This window comes from Cajanus cajan, chromosome 2 (genome assembly GCF_000230855.2).
Source record: "Cajanus cajan strain Asha chromosome 2, NIPB_CcT2T_4, whole genome shotgun sequence".
Classification (NCBI taxonomy): Eukaryota; Viridiplantae; Streptophyta; class Magnoliopsida; order Fabales; family Fabaceae; genus Cajanus; species Cajanus cajan.
In genome coordinates, this window is record NC_138518.1 from 14989686 (window position 1) to 15012405 (window position 22720).

The window sequence follows — 22720 nt, forward strand, 5'->3', positions numbered from 1 at the left end:
AATTAAATCAATGTATTATAAATGATATTAGTCTCTATCTTAATAAGTCGAGAGATATCCATGTGGTAGGATAATAAATAGATAAATAAATAAATAATCTTTTTTTATTGGATAAACATGTTATTAATGCGTATTATTTCCCAACTTTGCCGATGTCTAATTTTCATTGAGTAACTTGATTATTCATATTTAATGGGTCTTTTCTAGTGAATTTTCTTTCATCTATAAGATTCAAACCTAAAATATTATTTAAGAGATTTGAGACCAATTTCATCTGGACCAACATCTTGTTGATAATCGATAAACTTGCTTAAACTTTATAAATTAACTTATTGAATTAAAATGTTTAGAAAAAAATTGATTGTTGAAGAAATTTATAAATATCAAATGACATATTTATATAATTTTGTGCAAATTTTTGTTTTGTAGATAGAATATATTTTTGATAATTATATTTCAATTTTTATTTATTTTAAATTTTTATCGATCTTTTTAATATAAAACTTTATTAAAAATTAAGGGGGTGTATTGATTTAGAATTTCATAGGATTTTAAAAAACTTTTTTTAAGTAAAAACGTTCATTGGTATTCAATCAAGATTTTATGTCACTTAAAAATAATACAGTGGTATTCAATCTGGATTTTAAAAAAAATTTAAAGAGTCCACTAAAATTCATTGGTATTCATTTAAGACTTTTTACAACTTAAAAACAATTCATTGGTATTCAAAAATATAGGGAGTTTAAAGGATTGTTGTATTAGAGAAATTTTGAAGGATTTTTTAATGGTATCTATAAATACCAAATTCATAAAACAATCTCATCCAAACCGATCAGATTTTGGAGGATTGTTTGAAGTGACTTTTCAAGTGCTTTAAGAATTTCCAAATGAGTTTTTCATCTCTTTTTATTTTCTATGTTCATATCTTCTCTATTTTTCTTCTCTTGCTAATAATACTGTGCTACTACTCATATATAATATTGTACTATTGTTCCCATTTCATTCCCTTATTTGGTGAAACTTCAATACATAAATGATAGTGTCATTGACTTGCTCTATTTTTCTCTCTGTTCTCTATTTCGCTCTATTTAATTGAGATTAATTGTTCTTTAGTTATATAACACAGAAAATGCTTGAAATTTCAACTATAGTAATTTTTTTTATAAAATGCATCAAGAAAATGGAAAGGTAAAAGCTAAAATTGATATCATGATCTTTATAATCAACTGTAGATCTTCAAGACCTTATAACCAATTTAGATTTATTAGAACAAGTATATATACATATATATATATATAAGATGAATTTGAGTTAGAGTTTCTGTGAGTAGAATGAGATAAGAATGAATCTTAGTTGGGGGAAGAACCTTCTTAGCACAAAAACTATGATCTTTTTCCCTCTTTTGAATTTGTTACTGTTATCATTTCCCTTTTATGACTCAACAATTATTTTATTTCTTTTTTTTTTAACTATGAATTTTTTTTTTTTTTATATTGTGAAATTAGGATTTTTTATATTTTAAAAAAGAAAATTAACATAAGACATTGTAGTATCATAGAATTCAATACTAAAAATATCTCTTCACGAGTGAATAATTGAAATAAATTAAAAATTTTAAAAATTATTTTATATCTGTAACAAATTTTAGATATTTTTTTTTCTTAGTTGATGTTTGTAAATTTCTACTTCAGTACCATTATAAAATGAAGGAACATATTTAGTTATAAGAGATTAAGGGAGCTATTTCACTATTTTTTTTAATCATTTGTAAATTTATAATAAAATATTTTGAACAAAAAATTATAAAAATTTGAAATGTTGTTTAGAATATTTTTTAGCATGTGCAACACTACATAACTTTCTTCTTAAAGAGTGTCATTTTGATGAATTTTCAATTGAAGTGGTGGATGAACCTTCATCTTCAACATTACTGGTTAATGAAAATCATAATTTTGAGCATATTATTAAAACCTAAGAGCAAGAGCGAAAAAATGTTAATGCTTTGAGGACTAGTATAGCTATGGATATGTGGGTGAATGTTATTTAGAAGGACATGATAGTATGAAAAATTATTATTATTATTTATCCAGACATTGTTGTTTTTTTTATTATTTTTGTCTTTGACTCTTTTTAAATTTAAATGTATGAAAAAAAAATTCTGAACTCTTATCGTATGTAAAAAATCTACAAAATTCTGTAAAGTTCCGTAAAATTTGTTAAAATTCTAACGTAAAAGTCTTGCAGAGTCCATTAAAATCCTGATTGAAAGTCTTGCAAAATTCTACAAAATCTTAAAATTCATGAAAATCTTACAAAGTCTTTAAAATCCACGGGACTTTTTTCAACTAAAAAAGTCCTTTAAAATCTTAATCCAATACATAACCCTAAAATAAATAGCATTGTTTGTAGAAAAAAAGACTCTTTCAAATGGATTAAAATTTACCTGTCTTTATGTTTATTTTTACTTTTGAAAATGAAGAATAAGAAATACCTTAAAATAATAAAGATAAAAATAGAAGTAAATTTTATTCTGTTCATAACATTTTATTTGAATTTTAAGATTTTGAAGCATGAATTAAGAAATATAATTAATATTTTATATTTTTTTAAAATTATAGTATATTTTCTTAATATATCACTTGTCTTTTGTATTAAATAGATTCTCTTTCATTTTATTTTTCTAATTAATTTTAGAAAAAAAATCTTACACAGTTTTGAACACATTTTCTTTTATTAAATGAATCTCTCTATCTTATTTTATGATTTTAATAAATTGAAACAATTAAAAAAAAAGTAATATTGTTAAGAGAATATGTTACTAACACTTATATTTGTTTTTCTTACACTACAATAAATATTAAGAATATATAGAAAAAAAATATGTTTGATATTTTATTGATATTGTAAAATGCTAATCAAAATAGAATTTTATTTTTTTTACTAAAACATGAAATAAAATAAGGTGAAAGAAATAGCTAATAAGTTATAAACTAATTAAATGAATTTTTATTATTAATTATTTAAATTTAGTTTGTAATGACTCAGCAAGTCACTACACTTATTATAGTTCAACTATTACGCCACAAAAAGGCTAAACAACATATAACTAACAAAAGGCTATCATGCAATATCTATATAGATGATTATATAATCTATACATGCATAGGGTGTAACAGCCCGATTTTCACAAATAGGGGTGACTTCTTTCAGTTCTGACTTCTTTTCCTTCTATATTCTCTGAAAACCGAGGGGAACCTAGAGGAGGAGACCAACCTGATCTTGCTCTAGTTTTAGCTACTGCTTATCGAGGTACGGGGGAAAAAGGGAATATTTGTATGCAGAGTTACATGAGGGAATTGGGTAGAGAAAGAGTCCCTTAGAATTATGGGTAATTTTATAATAGTTTATGTTTGAGGAATTGATGATCCCATTAGATTCTGTATGTATTAAGGATTAGAAATATATATTTAATTTTGCAAAAATGATGATCTGGGAGAGAGAACGAAATTGTAGAAAAGTGTCTGTGAGTTAGGTTTTGGAAAAATTGGGGGGTTTTACTATTTGAGTTAAAATTCTACTAAATTGATGATTCTATTAGGTTTTATATTAATTTATAAATATTATTGTTACATTATTTGGTAAAATTGATGATCTAGATATGGAATGTGGTGTGATGCCTTCGTACAAATGTATACATTATATCTACTATTTTAATATTGAATTGATAACATGACGTGAGTATGTTGACATGAAATGAGATGTTGACGTGATATGATTTTGGTTCCTCACACATATGACCAGGGATGAGACGACCCTTGGGTAAGTGATACTACAGGGATGTCATGCCCCTGGCATAGTGTGGGATGAGTGAGGCAATTAACACGTATCACTTATATGTCTGATGTGGCATGGCCTTGGCAGGGTTAATTGTAAGATTTGTGTGGATTGTGAATGTGATTGTGGTTCCTCACACATATGACCAGGGATGAGACAACCCTTGGGTAAGTGATGCTACAAGGACGACGTGCCCCTAGCATAGTGTGGGATAAGTGAGGCAATTAACTCGTATCACTTATGTCAGTTGTGGTGTGGCCTTGGCATAGTGTTAATTATAAGATTTGTGATGATTATTGATGTGATGTGATTGTGGTTCCTCACACATATGACCAGGGATGAGACGACCCTGGGTAAGTGATGCTACAGGAATGACATGCCCCTACCATAGTGTGGGATGAATGAGGCAATTAATACGTATCATTTATGTCTAGAGTGGCACGACCCTGAGGTGGCGTGACCATTGGCATAGTGTTAATTGCAAGATTTATGATAGATTGGTGTGATTGTGAAATTGTGATGTGAATATGATGCATGATTGATAGAATTAGAATGTATGGATATGCTTGTAAAGACTTCATTAATTGATGAGTTATGATAAGATTATATTGTGTTTTTCCTTGTGTTCTTTACATATAGATGTTTTCTTTTCTCACCATACAATTTGTGGATGTTTTAGGTGAGGAAGATCTGGCTATGAGTGGTATCTAGAATGCCAACAGTTGAATTATGGGTATGCTCTGATATTGTGACATCGAGGTAGATGATTTGTAGGACATGAATTTTATTTGTATATGGAGTTGTACTTATTATTTTGAAAACATTTTGTAACCTCTTAAGTTTTATTTTCCAAGTTTCATTTTCAAAATATTTGGATATTGAAGAATGTTTCTAAAGGTTTTTATGTGAACCCTTTTACCGATGTTGAAAAATTTATTTCCTTAGTTTATTTACATTATAACAATATATGTGTTGGGGTAGTAAGGGTGTCACATTTAGTGGTATTAGAGCAGGTTGATCCAATCGGCCGTAAGTTATGAGTCTACTATGCTTGTTTGGTAGATGAATGATGGAATGAATTGATTGTGGAACTTATTGATATGCTAGTATGATGATTGATTATGTTTGTTGTTATTTAATTATGTGTACTCTAACAATGTTTTGCTTTATGATGAGGATAATGATGAGGATAATGATGATGATATTGATGTTTCCCTTGTGTTGTGCTTACTTGTACATTGTTTTCTCAGAATTTGGCTGAAAGACATGATATAGCTTAGTTGATGCTATTCATGATTGCTTATTTGTTTTGATACTTCTTGCTTATGTAAGAAATAGTGGTTGAGTGGTATCGCTCGTGTTGTGAGCATATGTACCAGTAGTAGTGGACGAAGCCTTGTGCGAACCAACTAGAACTATTAGAACCTTGGATGTGGGTGAGACATTGATTTGTCGAGTGTATTAAGAGTTTACGATTGGTGGAGTTTCTGAAATCCATAGTTGTAGCGATTAAATCCAAGGAGGTTGTATGTTGAGAATTGGAGTTTTGGTAGGAGAGATTGAAGTGTTGATGATTTCTGGAGTTGGTGCTTGCATGTTAACCTTTTATGGTTTAGGTAGCATGTGATTTTTATTTTCTGTGTCTTTTGTGATGAATATGTGAGTTGTTTTGGCTTAGGATTTTAGTGGGAAGCTTGGATATGAATTTGAGGTGTGATTTTGGAAGGATTGAGGTATTTCTGTGGTCTTAGATGTTGATACACTATTATTGTTTGGTGTAGGGGATGTTTGCACTGCAGTTTTATTGTGCCAGTAGAAGTTTTATATTGATAGATTTAGATTTTGTGGTCTTCATAAAAGTTGTAGCCTTGGATGTTATCTTTCTAATGGAACTAAAATCAGGTAAAACAGAGGTCTAGAACTCTAGTTATAACTACTTTGGTGATCAGAAGTCTAGTTGTAAGCGTTGAATATAATTTTTGTGGTTTTTGAATTTTTAGCTAAGAAGATGATCTTTTTAGAATCTTATGTCTTCATAAGAGTTGTAGCAAATTCTCTTAGCTTTCTTTTGAGATAGGTTTGAGATCATTTGGATGAGTATAACTTTCTAGGTATCATTTTATTTGATAGTTGTTGAAGGGATATGTACGGTGTCATGATGTTTTGAGTTGTTAGGCAATGCAAGAATAAAAATTGATTTGGTTATGATGTTCTAAGGCGTTGTCATATGGATTGAAAGGTTGTTTAAGGTTATATGATGCTATGCGATAAAGTTGGTTCATGTACATGCTATATGGAGTAAACGGTGATTGATTTGTACATGCTTAGGGATGGTATATATGAAGGTTTAAAGTAGGTATTATTCTAAGTATGATTTTTGATTGTATGAAGTGAATTTTATAGGTCTTGTAATTTCTATCAGAGGTATAATATAGATCTATTTAAGGTAGAAGTTGTGCTTAAGTGGGAGATACCTAAGTCAGTTAGTGAGGTTAGGAGTTTTCTTAGATTAGCTCATTGTTATTGGAGATTTATTAGTAAATTTCTAAAATAGCATTACCTTTGAGTAGATTGACTAAGAAGAGTGTTGTCTTTGTGTGAGATAGTAAGTGTGAGAGTAGTTCCCAAACTCTTAAGGAAAGATCGACTAGTGCACTAGTGTTAGCATTGGCCAATCTTAGTAAATCTTTTGTGGTATATGTTAATGTTTCTAAGATAGGTTTGGGTGGAGTGTTGATGCAAGAAGGAAAGGTAGTAGCTTATGATTCTAAGCAATTGAAAATTCATGAGAGGAATTACCTACCCATGACCTTAAGTTAGCAGTTGTAATATTTATACTAAAAGTTGGAGACACTACCTGTATGATTCTAAGCTTGAGGTATTTAGTGATTATAAGAGTCTTAAATATCTTTTGACCAAAGGAGTTGAATATGAGACAAAAGAGATAGTTAAAATTTCTTAAGGATTAGGATTTTAATCTTAGTGGTTATCTGGGTAAAGCCAATATGGTGGTCGATGCTTTGAGTAAGAAACCTCTACATTTATCTTCCCTTATGATTAGAGAGATGGATCTTTTTGGATTTAAGTTTGACTTGTGAGATTACTCCTAGTAGTGTAAAACTAGATATGACTCGAGTAACAAGTGGATCGTTGAAAGAAATTGGAGAAGCATAATTAGTTGATTCACTTTAGTGACAAGATATGAGGCTATAGAACATGGTAATGGATAAGAGGTTGCCTTAAGTATAGATGGAGTGGTAAGAGTTCGAGACCGAGTATGTGTAACTAGTGAACTTATGCTTAAGCACTTGATCTTTGGAAAGAGTCATAGAAGTAACACTACAAGAATTTCGCGGATTAGCGAGGGAATTTAGCGAGGGATATAAATCCAAGCTATTTCCTCGCTAATTAGCGAGGGACTGGCGAGGAATACAGTCCCTCTCTAATCCCTCGCTAATTAGCGAGGAAATAGCTTGGATTTATATCCCTCGCTAAATTCCCTCGCTAAATAGGGTCATTTTGCGACCAACCTTCATCTCCTCGCAAATCCGTCGCTAAAGTTAGTGCTTATTTAGCGAGGAACTTAGGCCCTCGCAAATCTCTCGCAAATCCCTCGCCAAATTATGAGCCAAAATATAAAAACAAATTTTTCATCTAGCGAGGGAGTTTTCTTGTCGCAAATCCCTCGCTACTGTATAGCCTTCGCAAATCCCTCGCAAATCCCTCGCAAATTAGTGAGGGAAAAGGTTTTTCGCTAATCCCTCGCAAATAAGAGATTTCGTTGCTAGTAAAATTTGAAATTCAAGTATTTGTAAAATTTCTTGAAATAGTAGAATTTCAAATTCTCCCAAAAAAGTAAGAATTTGAAATTCTTCATATTTTTTTATTTATTTTACTTATATATATTTTATCTTATTTGTTATCTATTCATTTTTTTAATTATTCAATATTTAAAAATAATTTTAAAATTATTAAATACTATCTAATATTAATTTTAAAAAATTATTAAATATTATCTAAAATTATCTATTAAATAAAACTATTGATTAAAAGATAAAATATACAAATTTTTAGACTTAATTTATTGAATAAGAAATTCAATATATAACGTAATTACATTCATTAAATAACTCTTTTAAGAGTTACTTTTGAAGTAACTGAATTTTCACTCATATATATTTTTTAAAACATACACACACACACACACACACACACATATATATATATATATATATATATCATAAATTGTAAATATAATTTATATGTTTACAATATGAATTTAGTCCGTGTATGTCTTGTTTTCTTAATTATGATAATTTAAAATATTTTTGTTTATTTTTATTTATATATGAATTTAGTCTCTCTAAGTTCATGTTTTCTCAATTTTAGTTCTTTAAATTTTTATCCTTATAAATATGAATTTTTCAAATTTTAGTTCTTTAAATATATATTATAATTTTCTTTCACTTTAGTTCATGTAACTTCGTACTAACAACTAAAAATTAGAAAGAAAAAATATAAACTTATATTGACTAAACTTTGAAAAAAAAAATTAGTCCGTCCCAATCGTTTTTTTTTTGGTACAAAAGAAAGCAAGAAGGGCTATTTCCTAAAGATACCCAACTGATCCCATCATGTCCTAGTAAATTAGCCTCAACCTCTCTTCAATTATTAGGGATGGTTGATTCCAATGGACATAAGCATAGGGTTAGTTTTGTTTGTAATCTTTTTTTGCACTTTAAGCAACTAAACTTATATTGGGTTATTGTAAATTGTGTGATTTTTAGCTATTTGTTGGCTATAAATATGGTTCTCTTAGTAGAATACACATAAAAATACAAGATATAACACTAAGTCAAAGTTATTTTTTCTCCTAAAATTATTTATAATGTTACTAAATAATTTACAGTACTTTTTAGTTTAGAGACCGTCCTGCATACAAAAGATTAATCCAATTAATATAACAATACAATAAGATTTTTTTCTCTAACGTGACATATTTACAGGGATTCATGAGAGAATAATGTATATATAGATAATTAGGAAGGTTTCGCGAGATATTAGCGAGGGATTCCCGAGAAAACTCAAAAGATATGTTGTGAAGGTTTCGCGAGGGATTAGCGTGGTATTCGCGAGGGAACTCAATTCATATGCTTTGATGGATTTGCGAAGGTTTAGCGAGGGATTTGCGAAGGACATATTTGCGAGGATTTAGCGACGGATTTGCGAGGGAACTCAATCCATATGCTTTGATGGATTTGCGTGGGATTAGCGAGGGATTTGCAAGGGACATATTTGCGAGGGTTTAGCGAGGGATTTGCGAGGGACATATTTGCGTGGGATTAGCGAGGGATTTGCGAGGGATATATTTGCGGGGGTTTAGCGGGGGATTTGCGAGGGCCTTCAATTGCTATATTGCTAGAGAGTTGCGAGGAATTAGCGACGATATCGCGAGGGATAATTACGACGGAGTAGCAACAAAGTAGCGACGGAATATTAAATACAATTAGCGAGGGAATTTAGGTTTTACATTTGCGAGGCGATAGCGAAGAATTAGCGGCACAAATTTGCGACGGACTAGTGAAGCTGGTTGCGAGGGAAAAGCGAAGGAATGTAGCGAGGGAATTGCGAGGGATATGCATCCGTCGCTAATTAGCGACTTGAATTTAGCGACGGAATTATCCCTCGCAAATCCTTCGCAAATCCCTCGCTAAACAGATTAGCGAGGGATTTGCGAGGGATTTGCGAGGGATCTTTCCCTCTCTAATCCGCGAAATTCTTGTAGTGTAAAACTAATATTGTGGCAGATGCCTTGATTATGATGATCATTGATCTATCATTTTTTATGATTTAAGGGTTATATTTGATTGAAGAATTTAGAGACTTAAGCTTGGTGAGTGAGCTTACCCTTAGGAGCATGGAATTGGGTATATTGAAAGTGGCTAGTGAGTTGATGGATGAGATTAGAGAAACCAAGAGTCAGATCATTTCTTAGTGAACCAAGTGGAGAAGATTGGTAGGGGTATAAATAACTTTTTCTAAGTAGGAATTGACATTGTTTTTGACATTGTTTTGAGGTGCAAGAACAAAACTTGGGTGTCTAGTAATCTCGAATTAAGGAAGATGATCTTAGAAGAAGGACATAGGAGTACTCTTAACATTCATTTAGGAGCTACTAAGATGTATTAGAGTGGCATAGCGAAAGCGTGGTGGCCTAAGGTGAAGAGAGGAGTAGAGGAATTTGTGTACTCGTATTTAGTATGCTAGAAGTCTTTAAGACTTTGCAGCCTTTAGACGTCCCATTTTGGAAGTGAGATGGTGTGTAGATAAACCTTGGTTGTAGTCTTGCCTAAGATGATTACGAAATTTGATTCCTTTTGGGTTATAGTGGATAGACTCACCAAGTGTACTTGCCTTACCCTCGTTGAAAATAAATATTCCTTGGTGAGATCGTTAGAGTTGTACGTCAGTAAGGTAGTGAGGTTGCATGGGAATTAGAAAGCAAGATGCGGGGAGTCTACCTATTTCTATTTTCAGGTGAATTTTGGGGACAAAATTTCTAAAAGGAGGGTAGAATTGTAATAGCCCGATTTTCACAAATTGTACGAAGGCCCAAAGCCCAATAGGGGTGATTTAGTAGCCCATAACGGGTCGTTCTAAACTACTAAAACGATGGTGATTTAGTATCTTAGAATGGGTCGTTCCTGAATTGGAACGGGCCATTCCAAAATACTAAAATTGCCTACAAATCTCAGTTGGGAACGGGGCATTCCCAAGCTGGAACGGGTCGTTCCAAACCACCAAAATGGCCTATAACCCTAGTTGGGAACGGTCCATTCCAAATATGGTCGTTATGGGTTAAATGCAACCCCAGAACGGGCCGTTCTAGTTTGAGAACGAGCTCTTCTGGATGTGAAATTTTAAACATGATGAAGAGTCCAAAATGGGTTATTCTGGATTTGAAACGGGTCATTTTGGTCACTCCTGATGGCTATAAATAGAGTGCTCTAGCACTCTCAAAAAGCACACATTTCAGTTCTGACTTCTTTCAGTTCTGACTTCTTTTCCTTCTACATTCTCTGAAGAACGAGGGGAACCTAGAGGAGGAGACCAACCTGATCCTGCTCTAGTTTTAGGTACTACTTATTGAGGTACAAGGAAAAAGGGGAATATTTGTATGCAAAGTTACATGAGGGAATTGGGTAGAGAAAGAGTCCCTTAGAATTATGGGTAATTTTATAATAGTTTCTGTTTGAGGAATTGATGATTCCATTAGATTCTGTATGTATTGAGGATTAGAAATATATATTTAATTTGCAAAAATGATGATCTGGGAGAGAGAACGAAATTGTAGAAAACTGCCTGTAAGTTTAGGTTTTGGAAAAATTGGGAGGTTTTACTATTTGAGTTAAGATTCTACTAAATTGATGATTCTATTAGGTTTTATATTAATTTATAAATATTATTGTTACATTATTTGGTAAAATTGATGATCTAGATATGGAATGTGGTGTGCTGCCTTCGTACAAATGTATACATTATATCTACTGTTTTAATATTGAATTGATAACATGACGTGAGTATGTTGACATGAAATGAGATGTTGATGTGATATGATTGTGGTTCCTCACACATATGACCAGGGATGAGACGACCCTTGGGTAAGTGATGCTATAGGGATGGCGTGCCCCTGGCATAGTGTGGGATGAGTGAGGCAATTAACACGTATCACTTATGTCAGATGTGGCGTGGCCTTGGCATAGGGTTAATTATAAGATTTGTGTGGATTGTGAATGTGATTGTGGTTCCTCACACATATGACCAGGGATGAGACGACCCTTGGGTAAGTGATGCTACAAGGACGGTGTGCCCCTAGCATAGTGTGGGATGAGTGAGGCAATTAACTCGTATCACTTATGTCAGTTGTGGCATGGCCTTGGCATAGTGTTAATTGTAAGATTTGTGATGATTGTTGATGTGATGTGATTATGGTTCCTCACACATATGAATAGGGATGAAACGACCCTGGGTAAGTGATGCTACAGGAATGACATACCCCTGCCATAGTGTGGGATGAGTGAGGCAATTAATACGTATCACTTATGTCTAGAGTGGCACGACCTTGAGGTGGCGTGACCATTGGCATAGTGTTAATTGCAAGACTTGTGATAGATTGGTGTGATTGTGAAATTGTGATGTGAATATGATGCATGATTGATAGAATTAGAATGTATGGATATGCTTGTACAGACTTCATTAATTTTTTAGTTATGATAAGATTATGTTGTGTTTTTCCTTGTGTTCTTTACATATAGATGTTTTCTTTTTTCACCGTACAATTTGTGAATGTTTTAGGTGAGGAAGATCTGGCTATGAGTGGTATCTAGAATGCCAATAGTTGAATTATGTGTATGCTCTGATATTGTGACATCGGGGCAGATGATTTCTAGGACATGGATTTTATTTGTATATGGAGTTGTATTTATTATTTTGAAAACATTTTGTAACCTCTTAAGTTTTATTTTCCAAGTTTCATTTTCAAAATATTTTGGATATTGAAGAATGTTTCTAAAGGTTTTTATGAGAACCCTTTTACTGATGTTGAAAAATTTATTTCCTTAGTTTATTTACATTATAACAATATATGTGTTGAGGTAGTAAGGGTGTCACATAGGGTAAAAAATATAAAACAACTTAAGATGTAAATCCCCTCAATGTGTTATACACATACCCCAGACATATTTACAATCTACATCAAATACGTAACTGTATACAAAATAAACCATACTCACCAGTCAAACGTCTATACATAGAGTAACAATATCGAAACCAGGGCACCTCCAATGTGACCCTCCACCAACTAATCAACTTATCTTGCTAATCCTATTCTGTTCTCATACAATGTATGATCATTGCAATTCAAACCATAAGGAAAATACAAGGTAAACTTGCCAAAGAATTCAACATGTACAACAACAAAAAGTGTCACCATAAGCAACTTAAACAAAAACAGCCATTTAAACAACATAACTTCAGCTTATCATCTAATTCACCACATATAACTTACAACATAGAACAACTTAGCAACGTCATCTCAACAACATGTTCCTCATAACAACAATATATAATAAATGAGTCATCACACATATCAACTAAGGAGATCTCCTACAATAAGGTGAACAGTTTAAGTGGCTAGATTCTACTGAACCACGGCATTTGGCCTATCGCAATCAGGTCAGGTATAGACAACTTCATGCATCTTAGAGAACCTATTTAACAACTTAATTTGATTTCTCAGGTTTTACCTCTTAAACTAGGAAGTCCAGTACTCTATCATGGTAGAACAATTTGGGTATAACTCTACCATAACATTAGCTTGCAACATTATACCATCTATGGGATTAGCCTACCAACTACCCTCCAAATACCATGCCTTTCAATTCTCGATTAGGGACTAAGTCTCCAACCTTGTACTTTACTCGGTTGGTCACTTTATATACGTATGCATTGACCTTGCTCACATACAGATACCCTATAAAACATAGAGAAGAAAACATAAAAACAACTATTCATTTAGAAGCCAAATTACTTACTGAAAGATTTCAACTTGGACTCTTAGAGCACCACAACTTATATCCACAATTTGAGATATTTTAATTTCTAAAATAATTTTTACTCTCCTCTAGTTTTAATGTATCTCAATTAAGACATTTATATACATCACATGTCTAATAACTTAACAACTTAATCAACTATAGTATCATACAACTTACACAACTTAATCATCATCTAACAACTTACAACTTAACAACAAACACATCATCACACCGCATATCAACTAAAAACATAATGAATTATCATCATATCATCTTCATCTTACAATTTAATCATCATTTATGAATCATGAAACAACTTAAACATCACATTAGAATTATGCAACTTACGCCCGATGCCATCTCCTAATGCCTAGCGCCATTGAGGAAGGGAGTTTCTTGTCTCGTCCACGCCCAACATAAAACCACTCGTGCCCAACATGGCTAAGGCAGAGAGTCTCCCACTCTCTCACACCTAACGCAGCAAAATTCCATGTTTGAAGCTAATCAAATAGAGGGCCTCTACCTAATTCACGTTCAATGTCAATCTATTATTGCTCGACGTGGATCCAAGTAGAGATAATTCTCTTTTCTTATGCCCAACACCATTCAAACCCATGCCCAACATGGTCAGTTCGTAGACGATTCTGTCTCCTACCGCTCAATACCATAAATCTTACGCTCGACACTAAAAGAATAAGAACCTCTGACCTTAAACCACGTTTGATGCCATGATGACGCGACACAATATCAATTTTTACGCTTATACAAAAATCGAATTTGCCCAATTCACCTGAAAAACAATAACTTGCCAACATGCATTGCATAATACATCATATAAATAACCTCTAAATCTCATTTCCAATATCAAACAACACATGCAATCATTATCTTTCAAGAATCATCATATCCAACTCATGCACCACTTCAAGACAACCAGAAACACAACAACATATCAATTCATCTCCATTCCATCAATAAATCATTAGATGAAATCCAACAATAATAATCCACATGCAATTTCAACAAACAACACAAAACTTCCGTTACTTCTTATTGATTTGAACCAAGAAGAGAAGAGAAGGGAAGAACTCTAGGCTGTCGTACGACTTCCACTAGCTAAGATTTTCAGCTACAACCTTGAATCTTTAATTTAGTTACTCTAGATCAACTATGGAAGAAGGTAAAAGGAAGAATTTTAGTAGAAAAAGAGGAGAAGAAAGATTCAATTTTTAGAGAACTTCTTTCTAACTTCTCTCTAATTTTTCTTAAAACTTGAATTTATGAGGTTCACATCTTAAGAAAACCTTATATACCCTTCCTTAAACTAAATTAAAATAACTTTAACTCAACTATCTCAAAGGTAACTTAACTCTTATGATTTCTAGAGTCCATAGTCCTAAAACAACAACTAACAACTAGTCAGAGCTAATCTTACAATCCATCATATAATTAAACGTAAAACATCTAAAACTCATAATGTTACATAGTTAACCAAAATTATAAAATTTCAAATGAATTAGAAGCTAACTTTTTTTTTTTTGACAAAGTAGAAGCTAACTTATTTAGAAACTAATTTACGTGACATGCCAAACAGAATCTTTAAATTATTAATTCAGTAGGTAGTTTCTTTATCCATTAAATTTCTTTAATCGATGCTAACATTTCTTTCATCAACACAAGATACACTATGATGCATATAAATCACCATTAAAAGTATTTTTTATTAATTAAACTAAATTTCAAATAGTTAAAATTAAAATTTTTGAATACATAATGTCTTCAATCCGGCAGTTACAAGATGTCCTTTTATTTTATTTTCATTGAGTTGATACTTTTTATTTATATTTCTCTATACACTATAATCATAGAAAAATATTTATACAAATATTAATAGTTTCTTTTATTTTTAAAATGCATCCTCTTTTTGAAATTTAGAAATTTAACCCCTTCCACTATCCATATTGGCTTTAGAATTTAACTAGAAATTTAGAATGCGTTATAATGTAAACATTTTTTTTGCATAATCATCTGACAGTCATATATAGTATTTCTTTTATTAATAACAAGTGACAAAAAGACATTTTAGGTATCTTTATATTTACTTAAAATAAAGAATAAAGATAGTTAGTTATGACACGAAGAGAAAAAAATGGTTTAAAAATAGTAGTGGTTGATTTTTAAAATATAATAAAAGAATAAATAAAAAGTAGGTAAATTGAGAATAAAAGTGTCTATATATAAAATGAAGATAAAAAGAAGTTATTAAAATATTTATGGTCTATATAAATAAATATAGACTTTTTCAGAAGTTATATTTTAACACACTCATAGTGAATAATATAATTTTATTTATTTATTTAATAATGTATAACTCTATTGCTGTTAAGGAATGTAAATGTGAAACCACTTGAACTAAAATGAGTAATAATCATTTCGTTAGTGTATACAACTGGCGGAAAGAAAGTGTTGCACGGTCAATCTATAGTTTTTTTTTTATATTAATTATGATATCTAATTAATATGTACGTTAATTACATAGAAGCTTATGATAAATTATTTCTTTTATAAAGAAAATAAATGTGCCCGAAAAAGAATATTTAAAGTATTGTGAAAAGGCTGTAAATCTTAATTCATAACCGTAACATCACTTATAATATAATACTTTTGAGAGGTTTCTACAACTGACAACAATTGTGATTGAAATCTTTCGGTTTCGTCACAAATTTTAATAATCAATCACAATTCAATAACTGCATTTACAATTTAAGTATGGTATAGTCCCCACCAACCCCAATCAAAATCACAATATTACTCTAAATTTTTCATAATCAAAATAAGGGATCCCCGTCAATTTGTACTATATATATATACAAGTGACTCAAGAAACAAATAGGAGTATCATTCTCATACACAATTAAACTCTCTTGTGATTGTGATTGTGATTGTGATCATGATGGTGATTCTGACAACCCTTTTGGTGATTTTTGTGACTGTGCTATTGAAAGTTCTCTATGACACCATTTCATGTTATTGGCTCACTCCAATGCGCATCAAAAGGGTCATGGAGAGGCAAGGTGTGTGTGGCCCCAAACCTCGGTTTCTCACAGGTAACATCATGGACATGACCTCCCTTGTTTCAAGAGCAGTTTCTCAAGACATGAAAACCATCAACCATGACATTGTTGGTCGCCTTTTGCCACATTTTGTTGCCTGGTCTAAACAATATGGTATCTCTCTTCATCTTTCACTACACACATAACTTCATCTAGTATCAGATCTAAAAATTTTAAGAAATGGAAACGATAGTTGTGTGTGTAAATTTGTGGGAAATAATACCTGTATTATGAATCGGCCCCTTTTGTTACATTTTGAATTAGAGAGTAATTTATATTGATACACTTAGATATTAAAAAAAATTGTGAAGATTGTTGTCCCCATAAAGCTCTATGTCGTTCGTGTATAAATTTATGATCAAAATTTAAAGAGATGCTAAGATATGACGAGAAATCTAAATATTTTGATTTAATTACATTTTGGGTTGATAGTTGAAAGAATTTAGACTCGTGAAAGAAGAAGAGAGGAAAAGAGAGTGAAAGAGAGTTTCTCAATATCAAAATCCTTCAATCTTTTAAAATATCATAAAATTTCTTCCAAATTATTTATTGAGAAGAATTAAACAAGTTTGTGAAGATAGTTGTCCCCACAAATCTCCATATAAATCTATCTCTAATTTTATGTCTCTGTCAATATATATGTATGAAGATATTCATGTATATGGGACATATCATGTGAAAATGAGAAAAATAAAATAATTATCATTCATGTCTAAATATATAATCAAAATTTAGAGTTGTTATGGTATCCTGAGACATTTATGAAATTTGGTATAATTATTTTTTGGATTGATAGTTGAAGGACAATTAGACTCACAAAAGAAGAGAAACAGGGAAAGAGCTTAAAAGGAAAAGAATTTTTCGACATCCAAAATCTTAATTTTTTTTAGTAGTAACATAAAATTTTCCCCAAATTATTTATTCTCGTATTTCATCTTCCTTTATATATATATATATAATATAATATATATATATATATATATATATATATATATATATTAGTGTGGCTATTTTCAATTTCTTTATTTTCATATAAATGAGATTAGTAAGGAACATATTAAATCAGAAATGAAAACAATTAATTAATTTAAGATTAAATTTGAGCATAGTCAATTTTATACCATTCATACACGTTTTTTTACGATTAAGATTGATTGTGGTCATGTTTTATCAAAATAAAATATGATTCATCGGAATCAAATTCAAGAATCAATGCCAAAATGTTTAAAACAACTCATTATTCAACCAACTGACTCAGAATCCATAGTATCATTATGTGTCTCTATATGTTAATCATATTTTGTTAATGGGATTGTGTAGGAAAGAGATTCCTATATTGGAATGGTACAGAACCAAGGCTGTGCCTAACAGACACTGCATTGATAAAGGAGTTTCTTTCATCAAAGTACAGTATTATAACAGGCAAATCGTGGCAGCAACAACTAGGAAGCAAACATTTCATTGGCCGAGGATTGTTGATGGCAAATGGTGAAGAATGGTACCACCAACGACACATGGTTGCCCCTGCATTCATGGGAGACACACTTAAGGTATATATATCTTCATACTAATTCATCAATCACATGAATTTTTATGTATAATGCTTTTGTAGACCCTCTTTTTGTTTTGAATTCATGATAACTTTAACATGAGTTTTTTTTTAATAACTATAACAAGGTTTGAAATTACTTAAACATTTTGTAACTCGATTGATTTTAGTGACTATAAAAGTCTATGCATAAACTTTTTAACCTATCAAAAATCATTTTTATTGTATGATTTTTAAGATAATTATTATAAAAATAAATATTAGACATGTATTGATTAACAAACGGTTGATCTAAATGAGAATTAACTTTGAATTTTTGAAAGTGATAAAAAATTTGAATCTTTCTATGTATATGAAGAAATTTTAATTGAAATATAACTACTTATCTTTAAGTGCTTTGAAATCTTCTAAAAGAGATTAACTTCCTTGATTATGATTTATGATAAAGACAGATTTAGAGAGGACAAGTATAGGCCATAGACCCAGAGATGGATCTAGGTATAGTGTTGTGGGGCACTTGCTCCCACTATCATTTTCTAATTTTAAATAATATATATATTTTTTATTTAAAAAAATAATATATTTTAAAAAATAAAAGTTATATTTTAATAAGATAAAATTATATATGTTTAAATTATTGTATATATAAAATTTAATTTTGGAAAAGATGTCTATTTATTTAATATTTTTAAATTTTTGAAGAAGATTAATTTTTATATATAACAAATAATATTTTTTAATAACGAACTAATTTTTTAAAAAGTTTAATTAATATATATATATATATATATTTAATACTCACATATATAATATAATATATTAAAAAAATTATTTTTTGATAAAATAAGATTTGTAGCATGTATATTTACCTTTAGTGCTTTCTATTTATTGTACACGTTGATTAAAAAAATTAAAATAGTAAAATTCGTAAGATTTATGTTCTATTTAAAAATTTTATTATAAAATAATATGTTTTTAAATAAATTATCATTTAAAAATTTATATTAGATATTAAAAACATGTTTATATCATAAATAAATTAAATTTGATTTTTATAAAATTTAACATATTTATTTTTAAATTTTATTAGTGTTAAATTATTATAAAGTAGGTCTTTAGGATTGTAATTCTAACCAAACATTAAAAAAATGTCTACGAAAGATAAATAAATCATACTTAGAACATGTATTTTCAGTAAAGATTAAATCCAGACCTATTAAATTATAAATAATTTAGTCTAACCTAGTTCTAGTTGTAATCGTAGATATAAAAACTTGTAGAAAATAATTATAATATATATTTATACTTTTAAAAGTAATATATAAATTTTTTAATATTACAAATATATAAATAAATATTGCATCCACTACTTAAAATTTCTAAATCCGTCACTGCTTGGACCCCTCCTCTAGGGAATTAATTTCACATGTTAGTAAATATATTATATATTTTCTGTAAAATTGTTTAAAACTTAAATTTAACTGAAAAATCTTTATGGAAAACTTTCAATAAACACATAGCAAGTAACATTGTGAAACTTTAATAGAGTTCTATGACTTATAAACTTTAACTAAGGCACTACGTTATTTAAATAATTAATTTACAAATGGTTGGAGTTAAAATGTTGATGGGCATAATTTTGTGTATAGAGCTATGCATGGCACATGGTGGAATGCACAAAGGAAATGATTGAATCACTGGAAAATGTGTTGGAGAGTGGGCAAAGTGAGGTAGAGATAGGAGAATGTTTCACCAAACTCACTGCAGATATCATCTCAAGAACGGAGTTTGGTTCAAGTTATCAAAAGGGAAAGCAAATATTCCATCTTCTCACACAGTTGCAGAGTCGTTGTGCTCAAGCAACTCGCCACCTTTGTTTTCCTGGAAGCAGGTATGTAATGTAACTTTACACTACAAGAAAATTGTCATATAGCGACATATAATCTATAGTGACATAATATGTCACTAAAAATTATTTTTACTCACAATAAATATAATATATATTAATATATTGTTAAAAAGTGTGGGTAGAAACTTTAATAACACACAAAATATATTGTTAAATCTAATTTAAAATTAACACTAAAATTATATATAATTATATATCAAATAGATTTATATCTACATATATTATACCTGACACTTTTTGTATGTCATTTATATGTAATATTTTTTGTAGTATCATCACATATAAGTAACACTTTATAATTAAATTTGCATGCATAGGTTTTTGCCAAACAAGTACAACAGAGAGATAAAGTCCATGAAGAAGGAGGTGGAGAGACTCTTGATGGAGATCATAGAGAGTAGAAAGGATTGTGTGGAGATGGGGAGAAGCAATACTTATGGGAATGATTTGTTGGGAATACTATTGGATGAGATAAAAAAGGAGGGTGGTGGCTTGAATCTACAACTTGTTATGGATGAATGCAAAACATTTTTCTTTGCTGGACATGAAACCACAGCACTCTTACTCACTTGGGCATTCATGTTGCTAGCTAGCAATCCTCATTGGCAAGAAAAAGTCAGAGCTGAGGTCAAAGAGGTCTTCAAGGGAGCAACTCCATCGGTTGATCAACTCTCCAAACTCACTCTGGTTAGTGTCAATTTGCTAATTGGACTTTTTTTTTTCTTGCACTAATAACTAGTTTGAATTTTTTAACCGTTTTTAATCTTCATTTTTATTTAAAACTATTTTGTAGTTTATTATTTATTACATTTGGTTTGGTCTTAATTATAAGTAATAATTATTAGTTTTTAAATTTTACTCAAGGAAAAATTTCTTTTATACTCTTAATTAATTACTAATTTTACTTACTATATATCCACTTATAAATACAATTAAATATAAAAAAAAATGCTTAAAATAAAGGGTATTTAAAAAATATAAAGTTAGAATTTATGAAAAAATTAATTAAAATTAACAAAATTAATTATTTGTCTTAATCATGATGATTTATCCTATATGTTAGCTTATAATTAAGACAGGAGATAGTATATACTATATCACTTAATTTATATATTGTAACTTTTGTTATTTTTAGTTTTTATTTTATTTTTGAACAAAATTTATAGAGACATAAAATGCCTCTTTTTCATTGTTTCTAAATAAAAATCTAACTTTGATGAATGATGTTAGTATAATCAATTTATTAAAGTTACCTTAGAAATCTTTTAAAATAATTATATAAAAATCAATAATTTTAATCATATAATAATGACTTAATTAAATATATTTTTCCTTATAAAATTATTTTTTGAAATAGTCCTGAAAAAATTTCTTTTTTTATTTTTTTTTGTTCTTAGTATTTTATTTTGGATCTTGTAATAATTTTTCAGTTTTTTCTTTGTAATATATGCGTAATTTTCATTTTTTTTTTGTCTTTGTAATATGTATGAATAATTTTCTTTTAATTAGTCCCTATTGATACTTTTTCGAAAGGACTAATTCAAAATAACAAAATCTTATAGGAAATAAAATCAAAAATAGATATATTATAAATACTAAAATAAAATAATAAGGACCAAAATAAAAGAGTAAATTTGACAAGGAACATTTAAAAATAATAATTTTACAATGATTAAAAAAAAGTTACAATATATAGGGATTAAAATAAAAATATTTCTTTAGAAAAACTTATCCAATTAGATCCTATAATTTCCTGGCAAAATCCCAATTAAACTTAAAGATCTTGAACATTTAGTTGTAGCATGTTTAATTAAAAAACACCAAGCCAGATAAAAATAATCATATTATTGCACAATTTTTAAAAATTAAGAAATCAAATTTAATCTTTTAATAATAGAGGAATCACATTGAACTGATTGAGTACAATGAGAGAGTAAACAAGTAATTTAACCTAATCTAATTACAAAATGAACATAAGGTGTATCAAAATAGTATAGCTCGATAACCCGATTGAGTCATCATAAATTTCTTGGTACTAAGTTTGATGATTCCATTGATCTTGCAGACACATATGGTAATCAACGAGTCAATGAGGCTGTACCCTCCGGCAACAGTGCTTCCAAGAACGGCATTCAAAGACATTCAACTGGGTGATCTTCACATTCCCAAAGGCTTATCAATTTGGATTCCAGTGCTGGCCATTCACCACAGTGAAGAGCTTTGGGGCAAAGATGCAAACGAGTTCAACCCTGAGAGGTTTGCTTCAAAGTCCTTCATGCCTGGCCGTTTCATTCCATTTGCCTCTGGCCCTAGAAACTGTGTTGGACAATCATTTGCCATCATGGAAGCTAAGATCATTCTGGCCATGTTGCTGTCTAGGTTTAGCTTCACCATTTCTCAGAATTATAGGCATGCACCAGTGGTTATCCTCACCATTAAGCCCAAGTATGGTGTTCAACTTTGCCTCAACCCTTTAGAGCCATAAGACTTATATATTATAGACTTCAGGGTTATGCATTTAGGAGGTGCTTCTAATAATCTTGCTGAATATCATTGTGATTATTTGTGTTTTCCATGTGGAGAAAGAGCTTATAAGTCATGGTGGCAAGGATTAGGATATATGTACTCATTATAAATATGTTCTCTAGTAAAATATAGGGGGTTTTGTTTGAATTGTATTTTGATGCATGTTATTGTAAAAAAACTAGACCATTAATTA

The 22720-nt window shown here is 30.1% G+C and overlaps 1 protein-coding gene across 1 annotated transcript; it reads left to right on the forward strand.

Moving 5' to 3' along the window:
* Positions 1-15492: 15492 nt before the first annotated feature.
* CYP735A1 (cytochrome P450, family 735, subfamily A, polypeptide 1) lies at positions 15493-22720 on the forward strand. The gene is made up of 5 exons (XM_020362316.3): positions 15493-16657; positions 17864-18093; positions 19742-19983; positions 20319-20688; positions 22067-22720. The coding sequence occupies exons 1-5, from the start codon at positions 16381-16383 to the stop codon at positions 22484-22486; spliced, it is 1539 nt and encodes a 512-aa protein (XP_020217905.2). The 5' UTR covers positions 15493-16380; the 3' UTR covers positions 22487-22720.